At 44.0% G+C, this 21,288-nt stretch overlaps 1 protein-coding gene across 2 annotated transcripts in view; it reads left to right on the plus strand.

The window, feature by feature from the left end:
- Window positions 1–21,288, plus strand: part of ppp1r42 (protein phosphatase 1, regulatory subunit 42) — a 199,178-nt gene that overhangs the window by 22,600 nt on the left and 155,290 nt on the right. For both annotated transcript variants that reach the window (XM_078540386.1, XM_078540388.1), the window contains exons 4-5: window positions 540–678; window positions 19,901–20,017. In XM_078540386.1, the coding sequence (XP_078396512.1) occupies window positions 540–678; window positions 19,901–20,017 (256 nt within the window). The remainder of the gene's footprint in view (window positions 1–539; window positions 679–19,900; window positions 20,018–21,288) is intronic.

Below are 21,288 nucleotides of genomic sequence, written 5' to 3' on the forward strand. Positions count from 1 at the left end.
CATGGTGGATACTGGGTGCGTGGCAATGGAGGTGGCACAGGGTATGGGGTGGCACAGGAGTTATGAGGGGTCAATGGGGTTGGTATGGATGAGCCATGGGGGAGTATGACAGAGCATCGGGTTGGGTGGGGGTATGATTTGGCATGGAGGGGACATGGGGGGTTGGGGATGAGGGTTTGTGACGGATGAGAGGTAGATGACCTAATAGCATCTAAAACAACTGCGACAAAGCCCCAGGGAAGCAAAGCAGGCCTTCCAACCAGCCCTCCCTGGTCATTATGCTCTCCCATGGCCGCCTCCAAACTGCTTCTGGAGTCGCTGGACTCTATCCCACTCCTGTCTCCCTGGAGTGGAAATTGGGACTAATGAGGCCCTTTAAACCGAGACTGCTCTGCTGAGTCAGGAAATTTCCCGACTTGGGCTACTGATCTGGGTAATGAAAGTTCTCCTCTTCATGGGACTTTTAACCTGTCAGGACAGCTGAGAATTTTATGCAATGTACTCCTTTCTTACAGGAATGTGTTTATTTTTACATGTAGGTATCTAGGTGGCAATTGTATTTCTGTAGTGGAAGAGCTAGAGGGATTAACAGAACTCCGAGAGTTGCATGTAGAGAATCAGCGCCTACCTCTTGGAGAGAAGCTACTCTTTGATCCTCGGACTCTCCAATCTCTAAAGGCAAGTAGTTGTTGCATTTTCATTTGATGTTAACTTTCTTGGGTTTGACAAAGATCTCTGATATTGTGGAACCATGTAGTTTAAAGAACCATTCTTTCATATGGTAGACAGATTTAAAGCTTAATGACTTCATATTTTAATCTGAACTCGAAATAAGAAACTCACAAAAAATATAGGATAGAATGGTGGTGAGTTTGGAGGCAGTGGGGCATTTAATCAGGTGGGAGGTGTGGGGTGGGTATCACCTGCTGCTGGTATTCAACCATGCGAGAAGCCCAAGAAGCAAACCTGAGCTTCCATGGCGTGGGGTTGGGGGGGCAGGGGTTGCGCAGTGGTGGTGAGGATCCCTAATTCAAAGGCAATCAGTTCCTGATCGAGGGATCCGGCATTGGGAAGGGGGGGAGCTGCTGAAAGCCACACCCCTGCCCTTGCCTCTGAACCCCGCCCTGTAACCCTAGCCAGCAAGCTGTGACCCCCATCCCTAGCTCTGTCACCTGTGGCCTGAGCCCCTCAGCGATCCTGGGCTTTTGGTGTGTGTGTATTGCTGCCAGCTACCACTGATCCCAGTGGTGCTGATGGGCAATGGAGAGCTGCCACCCTTTGATTTGCCAGTAGCTCTCAGGTGTGGAATTTCCAGTCATGGGGCCCTAAATCCTGGGAATCCCTGCTGCTGGCTAGTTAATTGCCTGATGGGCGCTTATGTAAAATGATTTACATTCTATGTAAAATGATTTATTACGGCGGACGTTACCCAGCGCCCGGATTAAATTCTGCGCATGATTTCTGTTCTCTTTCTAGTCAGTTTGTTTTCATGCGCCTTGCAGAATCAAGAGCCAACTGTGGAACTGTTATCACAGCTCTGCCAATAGTCAACCTATTTGCATAGTGGCACTCACGACAAGAGGAATATGCTCTGTGGTGGATATTAAACGCAAATCCAGGTTCTGCCTTATGCATAATGCTGCTAAACTAAAATTGTGATTTAAAAAATATCATAGAACCATGGAATGATGACAGCAAAGAACAAGACCATTTAGCTTGTTGTGTCCGTCTTGGCTCTCTGCAAGAACAACACGGCTAGTCCCACTTCCCTGCCTTTTCCCATAGCCCTGTAAATATTTTCTCTTCAGATAATTATCCAATTTTCTTTTAAAAGCCATGATTGAATCTCCCTGCAGCACACTCTCAGGCTGTTCATTCCAGATCCTAACAACTCGCTGCATAAAAAGATTCTTCCTCATGTTGCCTCTGGTTCTTTTATGAATCACCATCAATCTGTGTCCTTTGGTTCTCGACCCTTCCATCAGTAGGAACACCTTCTCCCTACCTGCTCTGTCCAGGCTCCTCATGATTTTGAACACCTCTATCAAATCTCCTTTCAAACTTCTCTAAGGAGACTAGCCCAGGCTTTGCCAATCTATGAAACCCATCATTCCTAAGGTGTGGTGCTCAGAATTAGACACAATACTCCACAAAGCCAAACCAATGTTTTGTAAATGTTCACCATGTTTTGTGTTCTGTGCCGCTATTCATAAAGCCCAGGGTCCCATGTGCCTTATTAATCGATCTCGTAACCTGCCCTGCCCCGCCCCATTGAATGATTTGTGCTATTTGTATCCCAGATCCCGGGCCGAGTTGGCCATTATGAGGTCCAGGCAGCGAACAGTTGAGGAGGTCATTCGGCCTGACTGCCTGCCTCTCTTCATGGCTAGTTTGCGCCTGAGTACCCTCAGAGAGGGAGCACGCGGTGTCCACTGGTATACTTGAGGCCTTCTGCAGCCAGTGGGTGCAGGGGTGGTGGGCTGGAGTGCATTATTGATGCTAGGAATCACATTTTAATTTAAGTTTCCTTTAAAATTTTTGTTTTTGTTAACAGTGGGTCAATACTGCCCTGAACGTAGGGCACTTAATTGGTGATGCATGCTAAAAAGAGGTATAGCCCCAGATTTCTTGGCTCCTGCACTCCCTTTAGAATTGTATCTTTTGTTTCATTTTTCCTCTTCCCATTCTTCCTACTAAATGTATCACTTCACACTTCCCTGCATTAAATTTAATCTGCCATGTGTACGCCCATTCTACCAGCCTGTCTCGGTCCTCCTGAAGTCTACCACTATGCTCCTTGTAGTTCACAATACTTCCAAGGTTTGGATCATCTACATATTTTGAAATTGTATCCTGCATACCCATGTCTAGGTCATTAATATAGATCAAGAAAAGCAGTAATCCTAATAACCCCTGGGGAACCCCATTATGTACCTTCCTCCAGTCTGAAAAACAACCACTGTCTGATTCCTATCACTCAGTCAACTTCATATTTGTTCTACAACTGTCCCTTTGACTGTCAAATTTTCACTTTTTAATGGAAAGAGTGAATGTATTTGAAAGGAAACACTTTAATTTCTAAATGAACACAGGAAATGCTAGAAACACAGCAAGTCAGAAACAACCATGGAAAGAGAAATAGTAATGTTTCAATGACTTACCCCTCGTACCTACATACAATAACAATTTGCCATTAAAATATTGCCTACTCAAGATGTCTCATGCAAAAATAGTTTGTTTAGTATAATTCTAATGCCTTCTGCCATGTTGGTTGGTTTCTGTTGACTTACAATTTGGAAAGGCAAATACTGTTAAATTATGGCATCTTTTTGGAGAGATACTCTTTGTAATTCTATGTGATGGTTGGTTTAGATATTTCTAATATGGCAGTGCCAAAAAGTTTGTAACTTTTGGTTAAAGGTGTTCTTGATGCTGGAATGAGTAGCTACAAAATGGACTCCCCAGTGTTGTACTCTGCTATTTTAAGGTGACCACTGGTCTTGATAGAGTCCCTGCCACAAGTTTTGATTTGCTTTTGCTACGCTGAACTTTTACTTGTAAAACTTTTGTCATGATTAAACAGAGAGGTGGTAATGCCATAATTTGCTAGTAACTGCTCTAGGAAATAACTACATTTGAGAGAAATAAATCCTTATCTTAATATTCTTATATGTTATCTCCCCCTATACTTTTTCACATTTGATGCAGGATACCATTCCCCAAATCAAAACCTTACAGATGACCTTTCCGCACATCTTCTGATTATATCGCTTCAATCTTTGGGAATTTTGTGAAAGTAGCATGGGTTAACACAGTTTTCAGTTCTGTATTTCTCAATCTGCTCAAACTGACACTGCAGTAATAGGCCGGAAATTTCCACCCCCTTTGGCGTCGGGCATCATGGCAGGCATGAGCGGACAATGTGGTGAGAAGGCCAAAAAATCGGTTTTACGCCGTTGTGAAACCAGCTTGAGATCGTCTGGCCTTTCCCGCCATCCAATGTCAGGAACCTAATTTCAATGTATTTGCATCTCATCATCTTGGCTGCCCACCGGAATCATCCCTCCACGCTGGATCATCCGGGCATGTCAGTGTGTTTGCACGCCGGTGTGTTTCACAAGAGCATTTAAAAGGCGTGCACCTGGCGAGCTGAACTTTCAGCGGAACTTGGAGGCGAGTCCACACTAATGTTGTGCAGTGCTCGTAAGGGTCACCTGTTCAACATAAAGGAAGAGGCACCACACATTCAGGTGAGAGCACAGGCAAGCCACTTTTTCCCAGCTGGCTGACTGCGATGCCTAGGCAAGGGCTGCACTGCGGTTGGGGCAAGGGCAGGGGTGTGCAAGGCACTAATGTCTAATGGTAGTGCACAAGCACATGCAGGGGGTGGGGAGGGGAGTGGCCACGCACCAGGGAAACCTTGTATTAAGTGAGTATTCTTCTGCAGCTGAGACAGTTCAGGCACTGCTACATTGACATGTTTAGAGTCGGGCCTCTAGCTTATGTGCCCACTCAAGCAATGCAGAGGCATGAAAGTGCCACCAAATGCTCCTGAACTTTCCACCCCTCGGGTGCAGACTGCAAATTAATGAGTGTTTTAGGGGACTGCAGAACAATTGGAAGACTGGGCAAGTTGTACAAACTCCTTGCGAAAGCTGGCTATGGAGCAGTCACTGGTGGAGGTGCTCACAGTCCCTTGCAATGTCTTGTTCAAGCTAACAGCATAGCCTTGCAGTGCAGGTTAGGAGAATGTCTGCTCCTGAGCTGAGAACGCAGTATGCAGTCCAGTGGGCGAAGCTGCCGCCAATCAGTCAGGTGTAGTGGGGCGAAGGTGGGTGGGGTTTTGGGCAGCCATCCAGTGCACTAAACTCTGGACATCCAAGCAGTGGCCAGCACTCAGCAGCTTGCTTTAAGGGGCCTTCAGACTTAACTAAGAGAGGCTATGAGTACACCCATGCTAACCCACGTGTCTCTCTCTTTTTCATCCTGCAGGAGGAGTACATCAGGAGCATGGAGCCTGGTGACGTATGCCTCATGGTTTACAGGGAGTGGAGACAAAGGAGAAGAGAGCAACAGAGATGTCTGGGCAGAAAAAGGAGCAGCATCCTCAAGAGGAAGGGGTGGCTGGGACTCCTGCGCACGCCACTGAAGAGCCACAGAGAGCCATCGTGGGTCGCCGCCTAGCCACACCTGGGGTCTACAGATGGCGCTTGTCATTTCTGCAGATGACTGAGAATGAGTGTCGTCAAAGATTACGCATGTCCAGGGAACTGGTCGGTCACATATGCCATGTGCTGCAGGATTTGGTGCCACAGGGTCTAGGAGGGCATCCACCGCCAGTGGCCATGAAAGTGACAGCGGCGCTCAGTTTTTTGCCAGTGGATCCTTCCAGGGCTCCACATGTGACCTCTGTGGGATCTTGCAAGCCTCCATGAGTGCATCCAGGAGGTCATAGATGCCATATTCACAAAGGCACACAACTTTCTGCATTTTACCCGGGATCAGGCAAGCCAGGAAGCAAGAGCACTGGGATTTGCGCAGATCTCTGGTATTCCATGGGTGCAGGGTGTCAGCGACTGCACTCACATGGCAGCAAGCAGTCAACTACATCAATTGTTAGGGCTTCCACTTTTTGAATGTTCAGCTGGTCTGCGACCACAGCAAACACACCTTGCAGATCTGCGCATGATTCTCTGGGAGTTACATTCTCAGTAGGTCTCAGATCCCTGACGTCTTCCAGGGCCCACAGAGGCTGCAGGGTTGGCTGCTCAGGGACAAGGGGACATGGCTGATGACGCACATGTGCGGCCTCAGAGTGCAGCAGAGCGAAGGTACAATGAGGCTTATGCTGCAACCCGCACTTTGGTGGAGTAAGCTATTGGGCTATTGAAGATTAGGTTCCAGTGCCTGGACCAGTCTGGTGGAGCCCTGCAATAAAGTCATTGCCTACTGCACCCTTCACAACCTGGTGCTACAACGGGTGGAGGAGCTGCCTGAGGAGGGGATGGAGGAGCTGCATGTCTACTCCAATAAGGAGGACGTTGACGAGGATGAGGGTGGGGACATCCTCGAAGGCGAGGATGACGGCGTTGAGGCCATCGCATTGTCAAGACAAGGCAGGTGTGCTCGGGAGACCTTCATAGCCGCTAGGTTTGTGGAGGATGATAAAGACCAAGTGAGAAAAGGACCTGGAGGCAGTAACCACCACCTAGAAGAGTGAGAGGACCCAGAGACAGTAAACCCCTTCAAGAAGAGTGAGGGAAAAGAGGAGCTGGAGACTCAGCTAGTCCCTTTGTTTAGAATGTATTATAAATTCAAATATTCTTAGTGCGACCAGCATTGAGTGTGTGACCTCAACGGAGTGTAGGAGTTGGGTGAGCTGAGGAAATTCGGTGAGGTGTGGAGGGAGGTGTCCCTTTACTTTTTCTAACTCTTTCAGCCTGTGGGAACTGGCTCTTGCTCTGATGCAGGGGAAGAAGCTAGCTGATTGGTGAGTATCTGGTAAATGGTTAAGGTCTATTCTATCCCTAAGGTTTTAAATTGGTACAGAAATTTGTGATAAGGTTAATAAATATATAAAAGCAAATAAATAATTGAACAAAATAATTAAGTAATTAATTAAAGCACATAGGTATGGCAGGAGAGGTGATGTGTCATGGCTGTAGCATGAGGGGGCTCCTGGATACCAGTGTTATCCAGGGCAAGCAAGTTTGCAGTAAGTGCCTGTGGCGTGAGCAGTTTTGGCTCAGAGTCATTGTGCTGGAGGCTGAGCTGCAGACACTGCGACACATCAGGGAGGTGAAAAGTTACCCGGATGCTTTGTACCAGGAGACGGTCACACCTGTTAGGATAGGATCTTCTGATTTGGAAGGTGGTCAGGGACAGGAGGGTGTGACTGTAGCTGAGGCAGGTAAGGGGACCCAGAGGGCAGAAGCGCAGGAGTGTCATCCTGTGCAATTGTCCAACAGGCTTGAGGTTCTTCCAGCTTGTTTGGATGAGAGTGAGGGCTGCAGGTCGGATGAGCTGACTGACCATGGCACTGTGGTACAGGGAGCACAGAGGAATGTAGTGGTAGTAGGGGACGGTATAGTGAGGCGGATTGACACTGTTCTCTGTAGCAAGGAGCGAGAGCCCAAGTGGCTAGGTCACCTGCCCTGTGCCAGGGTTTAGGACATTTGTTCAGGGCTGCAGAGGAACTTGCAGTGGGAGGGGGAGGATCCAGTGCTCGTGGTCCATATAGGTAACAACGACATAGTCAGGATGAGGAAGGAGGCTCTGCATAACCCGTATGTCGAGCTAGGCACCAAATTAAGAAGCAGAACCTCAAAGGTAGTCATTCCTGGATTATTACCTGAGTCATGTGCAAATTGGAATAGGACAAATAAGATTAGAGAAATTAATGTGTGGCTGAAAGACTGGTATGGGAGAAGTGGGTTCCAGTTTCTGGGGCACTGGCACAAATATTGGGGAAAGTGGGATCTGTACCGTTGGGACGGTCTACACCTGAACTGTGCTGGGGCTGGTGTCCTCATGAGCTGCATAACTAAGGAAGTAGAGAAGGTTTTACACTGTACAGTAGTGGGGTGGGGGTGGGTGGGGGGGGGGGGGAAGGGGGGCAAGGGATCAAATTTGGGAAGAAGTGGTAAACCAAAGAGTAAAGACAAGAGAAAAAGGTATTAATATGGGAAATGATAAACAGACCGTGACAGGAAGGGACACAGAGTGCAAATCTAAGAGTAAACAGCAGATAAGGCTAGATTCTACAAAAATAATAAAAGGACAAAACTAAAGGCTCTGTATCTAAATGCACGTAGCATTTGAAACAGAACAGATGAACTGATAGCACAAATAGAAATAAATAAGTATGATCTGATAGCCATTTCAGAGATATGGCTACAGGATGACATAGATTGGGACATTTAGGAAGGACAGGAAGTTATGAAAAGGTGGAGGGGGTGGTTCAGTTAATTAATGATGGTATTAGCACATTAGAAAGGGATGACTTAAGTTCAGGAACCCAAGATGTAGAAGCAGTTTGGGTTGAGATGACAAATGATAAAGGCAAGAAGTCACTTGTGAGAGTAGTATACAGACCCCCTAATTGTAACTATGTGGTAGGACAGAGTATAAAGGAAGATATAATGGAGCTTGTCAGAAAGGTACAGCAATAATCATGGGGGATTTTAATCTACATATAGACTGGAAAAATCAGATGGGCAAAAGTAACGTAAATGAGGAGTTTCTTAGAACAGCTCGTTCTGGAGCCAACCAGAGGGCAGGCTGTAATAGAGCTAGTATTGAATAACGAGATGGGACTAACTGATAACCTCATAGTGAAGGCACCTCTCGGTAGCAGCGATCATAATATGATTGAATTTTACATTCATTTTGAGAGAGAAATGAGCGCGTTCAAGACTAGTATTTTAAACTTAAATAAGGGCAATTATGAGGGCATGAAAGCAGAGCTAGCCAAAGTGAACTGGCAAATGAGGTTAAGGGATATGTCAATAGAAGTTCAGTGGTAGACATTTCAGAATACACAGAATAGATACATTTAAATGTGAAAGAAAAACTCCAAGGGGAGAGCCCACCATCCGTGGTTAACTAAAAAAGTTAAAGACAATATCAAACTTAAAGAAAAAGCATATAATTATACAAATATGGGTGGCAGATCAGTAGATTGGAAGGAATATAAAGAACAGCAAAGAATGACAAAAAGGTTAATAAGGAGGGAAAAATTAGAGTATGAGAGAAAACTAGCTAGTAATAGAAAGATGGATATTAAGAGTTTCTATAGATGTTTAAATAAGAAACGAGTTAATAAAGTAGGGTTGGTCCTATAGAAAGTACGTCTGGGGAATTGATAATAGAAAGTAGGGACTTGGCAGATGAATTAAACAGGTCTTCACTATAGAGGACACAAGTAACATCCCAAAAATAGCTGTAAATCAGGAAATGGAAGGGAGGGAGGAACAGGGGGTAAATTACAATCACCAGGGAAGTGGCATGGAGCAAATTGTTGGGGCTATGGGCTGACAAATCCCCAGGTCAGGATGGACTTCACCCTACGGTCTTGAAATAAGTGACTAGTAAGACAGTTGATGCATTGGTTTTAATTTTCCAAATATCCCTAGATTCGGGGAAGGTTTCATTAGATTGGAAAATAGCAAATATAACTCCTTTATTCAAAAAGGGAGGGAGATAGAAAGCAGGAAACTACAGACCACTTAGCCTAAAATCTGTCATAGGGATAGTGTTAGAAGCTATCATTAAAGATGTTATAGCAGGGCACTTAGAAAAATTCAAGGCAGTCAGGCAGAGTCAACATGGTTTTGTGCAAGGGAAATCATGTTGAACCAATTTATTGGCATTCTTTGAAGGAGTCACATATGTTGTAGATAAAAGGAAACTGATTTCCAGAAGGCATTTGATAAAGTGCCACATCAAACGTTATTGTGGAAAATAAAAGCTCATGGTGAAGAGGGTAACATATTGGTATGGATAGAAAATTGGCTAGCTAACAGGAAGCAGAGAGTTGGCATTAATGGGTCTTTTTCTGGTTGGCAGGATGTAGCAAGTGGTATGCCACAGTGATTTGTGCTGGGACCTTTTACAATTTATTTAAATTATTTGAATGAAGGGACTGAAGGAATGGTTGCTAAATTTGCTGATGACACAAAGATAGGTAGGAAAGTAAATTGTGAAGAGGACATAGGGAGGTACAAAGGGACATGGATAAATCGAGTGAGTGGACAAAAATCTGGCAAATGGAGTATAATGTGACCAAACATGAAATTGTCCATTTTGGCACGAAGAATAAAAAATAAACTTATTTAAATGATGAGAGATTGCAGAGCTCTGAGATTGAGAGAGATCTGGGTATCCTAGTTCATGAATCACAAAAGGTTAATATGCAGGAATGGCAAATAATTAGGAAAGCTAATAGAATGTTATCATTCATTGTGAGGGAAATTGATTACAAAAGTAGGGAGGTTATGCTTCAGTTGTACAGGGCACTGGTGAGACCAGTGGAGTATTGTATACAGTACTCATCTCATTATTTAAGGAAAGATGTAAATGCGATAGTAGCAATTCAGAGAAGGTTTACTAGACTAATACCAGGAATGGGCAGGTTGCCTTAAGAGGAGAGGTTGGACAGGTTAGGCTTGTACCCACTGGTGTTTAGAAGAATAAGAGATGACTTGATTGAAATCTTTATGGAGCTGAGGGGTCTTGACAGGGTGGATGTGGAGAGGATGTTTCCTCTTGAGGGAGAATCTAGAACTCGGGGTCACTGTTCAAAAATAAGGGGTTGCTCATTTAAGACAGAGATGAGGAGAATTTTTTCTTTCAAGGGGTCATGATTCTTTGGAACTCTCTTCCTCAAAAGGCAGTGGAATCAGAGTCTTTGAATATTTTTAAGGCAGAGTTAGATAGATTCTTGATTAACAAGGGGGTGAAAGTTTATCGGGGGTAGGCAGGAATGTGAGGTTGAGGTTACAATCAGATCAGCTATGATCTTACTGAATGGTGGAGCAGGCTCAAGGTGCTGAGTGACTTACTCCTGCTCCTAATTTGTATGTTCGTATGACATGCAGTGAGGGCACTCCATAGATCCTCACATTGCATTTGTGAATGTTTGACTCCTGCCTGGCTGATGGCAGTGCACAATAATGTCTGTGATAAGGCTCCTGTCATGGAGACATAGCAGATGCCCATAGTCCCTACGTTCCAGGAGGATGATGATGACATGCAGATCCTCACATTGCTTATGTGAATGTCTGACTCCTGTCTGGCTATTGGCAGCTCACTTGCTGTCTGTGAACATGGTCTTATCATGGAGATGTAGCGGGGGAAACTTTAACTTCTCTTGATCCTATTGCATCCTTCATGAGCTGAACCCTTCATGATCACACTGTTACTGGACACAGATGCTGATGAGATGGGGTGGGGGGTGGGGCAGCCCCACCTTAAAAGTGCTGAGAGCGCATAGAGAAAATGATAGAACTCTGTGCCGCATGTCCAGGACATTCTGGCAGTAATAGTAAGCCCCATTGAAGTGCAGGCACGACTGATGTGTCCAGTCATTGTGAAGGTGCACCATCAGTGTGCTGGGAAGGTTGCACAAAGCACATGGGTAAGGCCCTGGACTGAGACACCTGCCTTTATCTTGTGCAGGAACCAAGTTCTCACGTCAGACTGACACGAACACTGCTCATCATAACAAGGAGCCATAGACAGAGTGACATTGTTGGGAATTTATTTACAATAGGTAGCATTATGTACAAGTGATTAACGCCCATGCCCATGCAGTGAAACTACATGTTCCTGACCTTCCTAACCCTCCCACTACGTCTCGGTGCTCCCCCGACATCCACAGTGGAGGTGGAGGCAGTCTGCTGATGCTATGCTCTGTCCATGATGATCTTAATGAGTGTCCTCTGGAGGGCTGGGACCTGGAGGGCCCTGGCCTGCTTTCAGGGTCCTGCTTTGTGACAGTGGCACCCTCCTCAGCTTGTCGAGCTGGAGATGTTGGGGTCACAGGAAGAGGGGATTCGGATGGGCCGGACACTCCCAGAGTCACCTGGATGGATGGATTCAGGGTGTGCACCTACTAATCCTCCTCCCTATGGATGACCAAGGGCCCCTAGCTGACTCCTTGAGGAGAAGGGGAAGCTAGAGTGAGATTGAGCTGCCCTGCACCCCTTTTCTGTTGACACTGTTGGAGGCAAACTATGGCATCAGCAATGGAGTTCAGCATGCGCAGCGGTACAAGACCGATATCCTGGACCAAGGTCTTCATGGTGGCCATCATCCTACCAGTGTTGGCTTCGGTGCGTTGGCATGCTGGCGCTATGACTGAAGGCAGCTGGACTCCTCCATCGTGCCTTGCAATCTGAGGAGTGCAACAGACATCCCTTCCTGATGTTCCCGAGCTTGCTTTTGCAGCTCCAGCAACTGAGATATAATCGATTCCAGAGGTTCATCATCTGACTCGGACTCAGCAGATTTCTGGCCTCCAGCAGCCCTCCGAATGCGGAAAACCTGGGATGTCCCTGCTGCTAGCTGCTGTGGATCAGACAGTGTGATGTGTTCACCAGATTGTGACCGCAAGGCTACTCTAGAACTAGGTCCCACCGGGGTGTGTGTCTTTGGAGGCTGTGGGTGAGCGCCATGACAGGTGTTCAATGAGGATGCCATTAGGTTCTTCTTCCGAATGTCTAAGGGGCTTGAGTTGAGGACCTAGGTTGTAGACCCCCTCGGCTGCTTTCCAGACTGCGAAAGCGAGGAGAGATAATTAGTGCATTGCAGGGTACTGCAGAACAGGGGAGCTAACTCACAGCATGGTTGTCTGATTAATGTTGCACTGCTGGATTCTCACTTGGTTGAACACCGCTGACCTCACCGTTAGCACAGGAATGGCCCAGATCATCGCTGGCCAGCTGGATGATTCTATTTTCAAAGTCTGTGAGGATCTTGATGTCAGGCGTTCCTCCACCAGTCTGCGACCTCTCCCTTCTGTTGTGTGCCAGCTTGTCCTGCATGAATACAGCTGGAGAGTGTAAGCAGGATGCCTGCCAGGCCAGATGATAAGTATGCCTGGCATGTGTAGTTGGTGAGTGGTGTCATGGAGGGGATGAGGACACGATCCGTAGGGCAGATGATGGTGTGTGTGAGAGAGTGAATGGTGATGCCCCTTGAACTGGCAGTGAGTGAAATCCCTATGGCTGTGTGATGGGTTTGTGAGTGTGAGTTGAGAGTGATGAGAAGAGTGACTTACCATGGCGGAATGGAGGAGATCATTCATCCTCTTTCGGCAATGGGTGTCCGTCCTCTTTTGCAGGGCGTTGGCACTGAGCACTGCTGCCACCGTGTCCCATGCTGGATTGGTGACCTTGCTGGTCTTCATCCAGAGCAGGGGTAAAGGACTTCGTGGTGGGCCTCCACTGTGTCCAGTAGAGGCATTGCTAAATTTGGGGGCAGCATGTTTCCTCCCTTTGGAAGCTATCAGTTCCCAGCAGCTTCCTATCCCTTGAAGAGCACTAGTTCTGCTGGGGCAGCCTTTAAATATGGTGCCCGGTTTGCTGAAGGCCTAGGTGACAGTGGGGCGGGCAAATCAGAGGCCACCCCGTCAGTGACCCGGTGTGTTTCCTAGGATTGCATAATTTATGAGGCGGGACATGCCGGAAAGGGGATGATACAGTGCGAAAAACCGCCATTGTGGCTGGAGGGTAAAACGTCCCTTATCTCACCGCACGTAGTGCAAATCTGGCATGATTCCGCCCATAGTGTCATCGTAAGGATCAATTAAGAGGGAAGAAATCATGATTGATTGTTCCATATCCTCCCATTCTGTATTAGCACACCATCATAGTTTACCATATACCATCACATGCAATTTTTTTAATGGAAAGAAAGAATTATTGGATTATGACATACATTAATTGCATCATTTTTTTTGGTAATTCTGTGTGAATCATTGCTTGTAATTACATCAGCATTAGCCACAACATCCACCAGTGATGAAAGAAGATTGATTAAAATTGCCCTTACAATGCCAGAACATATAGAATAATTTTATGAAATTTCACTGTTTTGAATAGGTCTCACCTACTAGGAGTGAATATTAGGACTTCTGGAGTGTGATTCTCATAATTTTTTGTTCATTAAGGTTAATAGATAGAGAGCCCAATAGGTAAAGTTACATGGGTAAATTTAATCAGTGGCTTGGTGGCAGAACCGAAAGAGGGCAACACTTCAGCTTTTGTGTCAGGAGCTGGCTCCCGTGCGATGTATATGAAAATTTAAAGGGCCAGCAATGAACATGTGCAAATGTGTGGCAGGGACTGGTTTCCATTTGAGGATCCTGCTGTCAAGTGACTGTTCAGTAGGTCTGGGCGGGGTATAAAAAAGCCTCCTGGACAAGCAGGGAGCCTCTGTTCATTCTGCACTTTGGTCAATTTGCCTTTGCAATCCTTCATAACACTCAAACCCCCTCAAACTTATCTCCCCATGACTCCTCCCCCTGATATATCTTTGCTGACAAAATCACTTGTGTGGAAAATATGGATGTTGGTACAAAGTGGTTTTGCTTATATACATAAATACATGAATGGCCACAAGTGGGCACTATTAAGCTCCTCCCTCCTTAATGAAAAAGTTACAATATGTTCGAGTTCCACAGAATCTTTATACATTTCTTTGTTTTCCTTTATTCACAAATCAAATTTAATCCACTGGTTTCCTGTTCCTAAGAGGCTACCTCCTTTTGTGAGCCAAACTTTCAGAATTTGTGGAAGGATCATGACTCATACTTGAATTTTCCATTTCATCAGCCATGTCTGTTTGACTCTGAGTTGGATATGAACTGGTTTCTGCCTGTCTTGTGTTGGTATAACTATTGGTGCTCAACTCATATCCCAAATATCTGAATCATCAGGCTCGTTTGATTTTCTTTTTATTCATTCATGGGATGTGGGCATCGTTGGCTAGGCCAGCATTTAATGTCCATCCCTAATTGCCCATGAGAAGGTTGTGATGAGCTACCTTCTTGAACTGCTACAGTCCATGTGCTGTAGATACACCCACAGTGCTGTTAGGGAGGGAGTTCCAGGATTTTGGCCCGGGGACAGTGAAGGAATGGCAATATATTTCCAAGTCAGGATGGTGAGTGGCTTGGAGGCGAATGTCCGGGTGGTGGTGCTCCAATGTGTCTGCTGCCCTTGTCCTTCTAGATGGTAGTGGTCTTGGGTTTGGAAGGTACTATTTAAGGAGGCTTGGCAAGTTCTTGCAGTGCATCTTGTAATGGTACACACTGTTGTCACTGTATGTCGGTGGTGGAGGGGGTGAATATTTGTGGATGTGGTGCCAATCAAGCGGGCTGCATTGTCCTGGATGGTGTCAAGCTTCTTGAGTGTTGTTGGAGTTGCACTCATCCAGGCAAGTGGAGAGTATTCCATCACACTCCTGTCTTGTGCCTTGTAGATTGTGGACAGGCTTTGGGGAGTCAGGAGGTGTGTTTCTTGTCATCTTTCCCAGCCCCTTTTTTGTGAACCTCAAGGTAAAACATGATCTATATGTGCAAACCTAACCTTTCTGCTGCCAAACATCATGATCAAATATGTTCGAGGACCACATATTTTCACAACTCCTGGTAGCCACTTCAACCACATGTGATTATGGTTCTTAACTCTAACCTTCTTGTTCAACTTCAGACTTCTTTCTCTCACTTTACCCCTGTCATGACTCTTTGTCTTGATATTTTCTCTTCTACTGACTGTGCTAAGTATGGCTTCACCAAACCTTGTTCTGGGCTGTCTTCGATGAAACAATTAAACTGGTGTTCTGCCAGTTGTGAGGTATGTTATAATAGGCAAACAGAAAGTTTGCCAGTCTAGGGTCCAGTGACAACTGACTTTTCTTCAGATTTATATCTAGCCTTTGCTTAACAAGAGCATGCTTCACAATTTTCACTGTGCACTCTGTTGCTCTATTGGAAGCAGGATGATACATTGGAACTCTATTGTGTTTTACCCTGTTCATTCTCATGGATTGTGCAAACTCTCCCGAACAAAACTGAGGTCCACTGTCGGGCACAATTTCTTCTGTGAATCCAAAAGCAGCAAACAAGTTATGCAAAATGTCTAGAGTTTTGTTAGTTGTTGTTTGTTTCCTCCCCCACCCCCCCTCCCAAGCCCACTTCGAATAGCTATCTATCACAATAATTACCTGTTGCCCTTCAAATTCTGCTAAATCTATGTGTGGCTTCTGCCACACTCTAGTTGGTTATTTCCATGGTTGCAAAGAAACCGATTGTGGCTTCTTTTCTGCCGCTTGACATACTCTACACTGTTTCACTGTGTTTTCTATGTCCTTATCTAACCCTGGCCGTCAAAAATTGTTGCTCTTTAGTCCAGCACATCCCTAAATATTGATCATGTAGATTACATAGCAACCGCAATCTGTACTTTTCAGGGATGACAACGCTGACTCCCCAAATAACACAACCCTTATCAATTGACAGCTCATTCTTATGCATAGAAAATGGCCTGATTTCTAAATCCAGTATGTGTTTCCCACCCATTTGTGATATTGTCATACACCTTTGCCAATATGAGGTCCCTATGAGTTGTTCTACCAATGTCATCTGTGACTGGCAGCTCATCTATATGTGAAAAGAAAAATATGTCTTCCCTGTTGGGCTGTGATGGTAACAGTAATCTAGACATCGCATCAGCATCATAATGCTTGTCTGATATTTAATGTTGTACTTATAAGCTGACAAAATCAAAGCCCATCTTTGCACCCAGGCTGCAGCTAACGTGGGTACTGGAGACTTTGGATTCAGATTAGCTGCCAGTAGCTTATGGTCAGTTTCGATGGTTAAACTATGACCATTCAAGTAGTTATGAACCTTCTTACTTCAAAAATCAAAGACAATGCTTCATGTTCTATCTGAGCATAATTTCACTCATTGGCACTGTGGGTACGAAAGGTAAACGCAGTCAACCTATCCTCATTACTATCCAACACATGAGAGATCACAACACCTACTCCGCATGGAGAGGCGTCACATGTTAGCTTAATCTCTTTGGGCACTTTGTAATGTACAAGCATCATACCCTCCATTTGGCTTTTAAACAAATAGAATGCCTTGTCACCCTCTTTCATCCAATTCCACAGAACACTCTTCCTTAACAATTCGTTCAATGGATGCAATAATGTTGACAAACTAGTATGAATTAATAGTTGTCATTTACGAGGCCCAAAAAATAAATGAGCTCAGATATTCTGGTGGGTATGGCACAATTCTTATTGCTTGAATCTTACTCTTGGTAGGATGTAACCCATCTTTATCTACCCTGTGACCCAAATACCCTACAGATTTTTAAAACATTTCACACTTGTGTGCCTTCACTTGAACTCCATGCTTTTCCAAACGTTGGAGGACCTTTTTCAGCCTGTTTGGAGCTGGTAAAGGTATGTCATCCATTTGCAATTTTTGGTTCATCACCCCTTGGAAAACTCTGGGGGCTGAAGAAACACCAAATGGCTACCTATGGAATTGAAATAAACAGATGCGTGTCTTGATAATCAATTATGACTTAGACTAATTTTCTAACTCAAGTTGCAGATGTCACATCTAACTTTGAAGAAATCTGGCCTCCTGACAACATTGTGAACAGATCCTCCACACTTTATCTAATTTATGATTGCCTTGTAATTACCATATATTTTTACACTACCACCTAACTTTGGTACAACTACTATGGGAGTAGCCCAATTACTCTGCTCTATCTTACAGATAATGTTCTCAGTCTAAAGTCATTTCAGTTCTTGTTTTGCTTTCTCTCTTAGTACGTAGGGAACTGGGCACTGTCTGTGATGAACTATCCTTGCATTCCTCTAAGCACATGCATTAACCTTGGATTCTTGAATCGGTTTGCCAATTTCACTGAACATCTTTGGGTACTTGTCAACCAAGTCATCTTAAGATGTGAATTCTGCTTCAACACAATAAAGCTCACTCCAATTTAACTTGAGTGCTGCTAACTAGTTTTTTCCTAACAAGGCTGGTTTTCCATCTTTCACAACAACGATGAGCAATTTTGCACATTGTTCATTGTACGTGACTGGAACTGACATAATTTCAATTTTGGGAATTTTCTCTCCTCCACAGCTGCATAACTCTATTTGCAATGATTCCAGCAGATGTTGACTCAACTTTTCACAATACAGCGACTCAGAAATCCCACTAACTGATGCACCATGTTGACCTCCATGTCTATGGGGAGGTAGTGGCATAGTGGTATTGTCACTAGACTAGTATTCCAGATAAACCCAGAGTAATTCTCTGGGGACCCAGGTTTGAATCCCACCACATTTGAATTCAATAAAAATCTGGAATTAAGTCCAATTAAACCATTACTGATTGTTGTAAAAACCCATCTGGCTCACTAATGTTCCTTTAGGGAAGGAAATCTGCCACTCTTATCTGTCTGGCCTACGTGTGACTCCAGACCCATGGCAATGTGGTTGACTCTTAACTGTCCTCTGAACAGGAGCAATTAGGGATGGGCAATAAATGCTGGCCTAGCCAGTGAACGAAATAAAATATATACTGGAGCTCCATCCAACATTACTTGGACCGCGATGCCCTGCAGGTTTCCACTGGACATCCTTATGCTTCCGATTGTATGGATTTCAACTGACCCTCACCAACCTTAAGCAACAATTGACGATTCCTCCTGCCAGCATTTTCTCTGTTGACTTTCTTGCAACATGCCTTAGCAAGATGACCCTTGCAGCTGTAGCGTTCTGCCTTCACAAATGGACAATTCTGTGCCCAATGTTGGCCTAAGCACCTGTACAGGACTTTGTTCTACCAGTTGGCAGAAAAGACTCAGGAATGTGCTGTATTCCAGGAGGAAGCCAAGAGGTATAAGAAGGAGACTCGCTGTCGTGATTTTGACATTTTGGCTCCTGCCTGATTAACTCATCCTGCCTGCCACATTTCCCACTCCCAGATTCTTCATTAAATCCCACCCTTGGAGTGTGATTTTGTAAATACATTACATCTATATTTATCTTTTTTTAAAAATTGATAAATGGGAGTGATATCCTGACAATTTTTGAGGAGTTACCAGCAACATTTACAAACTGTTTAGGCTTCATTCTTATAGTCCACTATGTAATCAGTATATTTCTAATCACTAGCATATCCATTATTCTTTATGAAATGCTCATCATAAAATCATTAATATTGCTATGACCACAGCTGGTCATTGCTGCACAAACCAAATCCCAGAGAGAAACTTGGCTTACGGGCCACAACCTTTTGTTTTGTATTCTAACAAGAGAAAGACGTACTAATCTCAGTGGTAAGAGGTCGAGTAACACTTTTGGGTTTTTAAAAATTAAAAGTTAAAGTTTTATTAACAAAAAAAAGAAAACTTAAGCACACAAGATTACAGTTACACAATTAAGGTTAAAACATTCTCCACCTCTACTTGGTCAAACCCACAAGTAAACACTTTCCAGTAGTGTTTATAGATGTAGATGTTTAAATATGGAATCCAGTAATATCACACAAGGCAAACTGCTGTAGCTTCAATAAAGGTGTACCACATGCTCTTTACCCTCTTCTACTTTGCTAAGGAATTCACTTCAGAATAAAACTGCTTGCTGCAGCCCCAGACTTCTCAACAGCTCCAACAGCTCCAGAGATTTCCAGCCATCTCCAGCTTAATGGCTCGACAGCTATCCAGCTCAATAGCTATTTCTAACTATCTCTACCTCAACATCTATCCACAGTAACTCTAATATACCTTTTTCCCTTTCATTTCAGTCCCATTGTTCTCACAGCCCTTTGAAACTCAAACCCAAATATAAGATCTTTCATGTTTCTATCTTGTCTTTGCTTTTGGTTCAATAGAAATATAATATCCCCACTACTATTTATCTATGGGCCCCTGCAAGATGCAAACATTTTCCTTGTTACCTCTCATTCCCCTTTGAAATTCAAACAACCTCCCAACTAATCTAGAAATACAAATGTTCAATCTAACCTATTTACTTGTGCGTCAAATTTAACACCTTTAACCATTTCATATTTCCAAACCCCCAGACAGCCTGATTCCTATCAACTTCTTGCCCAGCTTAATTAAATCACACACACACACACCCACCCACCCAACCTTCTTTACAAAATAACATAGCATTCCCCAAAATATTAAAAAAAACACCCATTCTCACAATATTGATTTCATTGTACTAACCTGCATTGAAAATTACTATGACAATTAAAGCTGAATCTTTACAAATAATGAATTAAATTAAGAATAAATAGGGAAATTTTATTTAAAAATATCTACAGAGTAAATATTTTTTATTTATACAGAAATCCTTGTGTGTTTTGAACATCAAGAAGAATAACATTGATGAGATAAAAGAATTGGCTTGTCTTGGGAACCTGAATCAGTTTATGGCTGAAGACAATCAGATTCGAGATATAAAGGTAATCTTATTGAAAAAATAAAGAAAAACCTTAAAGCAAGTTTCCTTCTGCCATACTTCATTCACAGCTGCAAAAAATGGGGAGGTAAACTGCCATCAGACGTCTGCGAATGCTATTGCCTTTCCATCTTTCAGATGAAACATTAAACCCAGGCCCTGTCCGTGCTCAGATGGACATAAAAGACCCCATGACATTATTTGAACAAAAGGAGGGAAGGTCTCCCTTATATCCTGTCCAATTTTTATACTTCATCCAATGTCACTGAAGCTGTCATTGCTGTTTGTGTGACCTTGCAGTGCATAAATTGGCTGCTGCATTTCCTTTATTTCAATATTGATTACATTTACAAAGTACTTCATTGGTTGTAAAGTGCTTTTGGATGTGTTGAGGCTGTGAAAGGTGCTATATAAATGAAGTCTTTTTTTTATTCTTTGTGAAAGATAGCAGTTGCTTCCACCTTTTTTAAAAGTCTGTTACATACAAAAATGACCATAGAATGGTTACACCACAGAAGGAGGCTATGCAATGTATTAAATCTGTGCCAGCTCACTATAAGAGCAACTTGTCTACTTCCTCTCCCCTGCCCTTTCCCCATGGCCTTGCATTTTTTTTCCCTTCTGGTGCTTATCCAATTCCCTTTTGAAAGTTATAATTGAATCTGCCTCCACAAGGCAGAGGCAGTGCATTTCAGACTTTAACAACCCCTTGTGTAAAAAAAGGTTTTCTTTCATGTAAACTCTGGTTCTTTTGCCAATCACCTTACATCAGTGTCCTTTGGCTCTCCATCCTTTCACCAATGGGAACAGTTTTTCCCTATTTACTCTGTCCAGACCCGTCATGATTTTGAATACTTTTATCAAATCTCCTCTCGATCAATTCTTCTCCAAGGAGGACAGCCCCAGTTTCTCCAATCTATCTGCATAACCAAAGTTCCTAATCCCTGGAGCCATTCTGATGAAACTTTTCTGCGCTGTCTCTGATGCCTTTGTATCCCTCTATTCCTGAACCCACCTTATAATTGTATTGCTGAAAAAAAGAGACATGTCGAAGCTTTTTGTCTTTCACTCCTCAGAACTTTTCATGAATGGGCCTAAGGCCATCACTTCCAGCCCAGAAAAGTGCCCAGATTACCTGAGATTACCCTGGAAGGGCAAGGTATCTCAAAAATTTTAACAACAGGTGAAGCTAGCTGTTTCATGCTGCTACTATATAGTAGCCACACGAGTGGTATTCACCAATAAAAGGATGCTGCTGTCAAACAAAAATGAAGT

Source organism: Cetorhinus maximus, chromosome 4 (genome assembly GCF_964194155.1).
Source record: "Cetorhinus maximus chromosome 4, sCetMax3.hap1.1, whole genome shotgun sequence".
Lineage (NCBI taxonomy): Eukaryota > Metazoa > Chordata > Chondrichthyes > Lamniformes > Cetorhinidae > Cetorhinus > Cetorhinus maximus.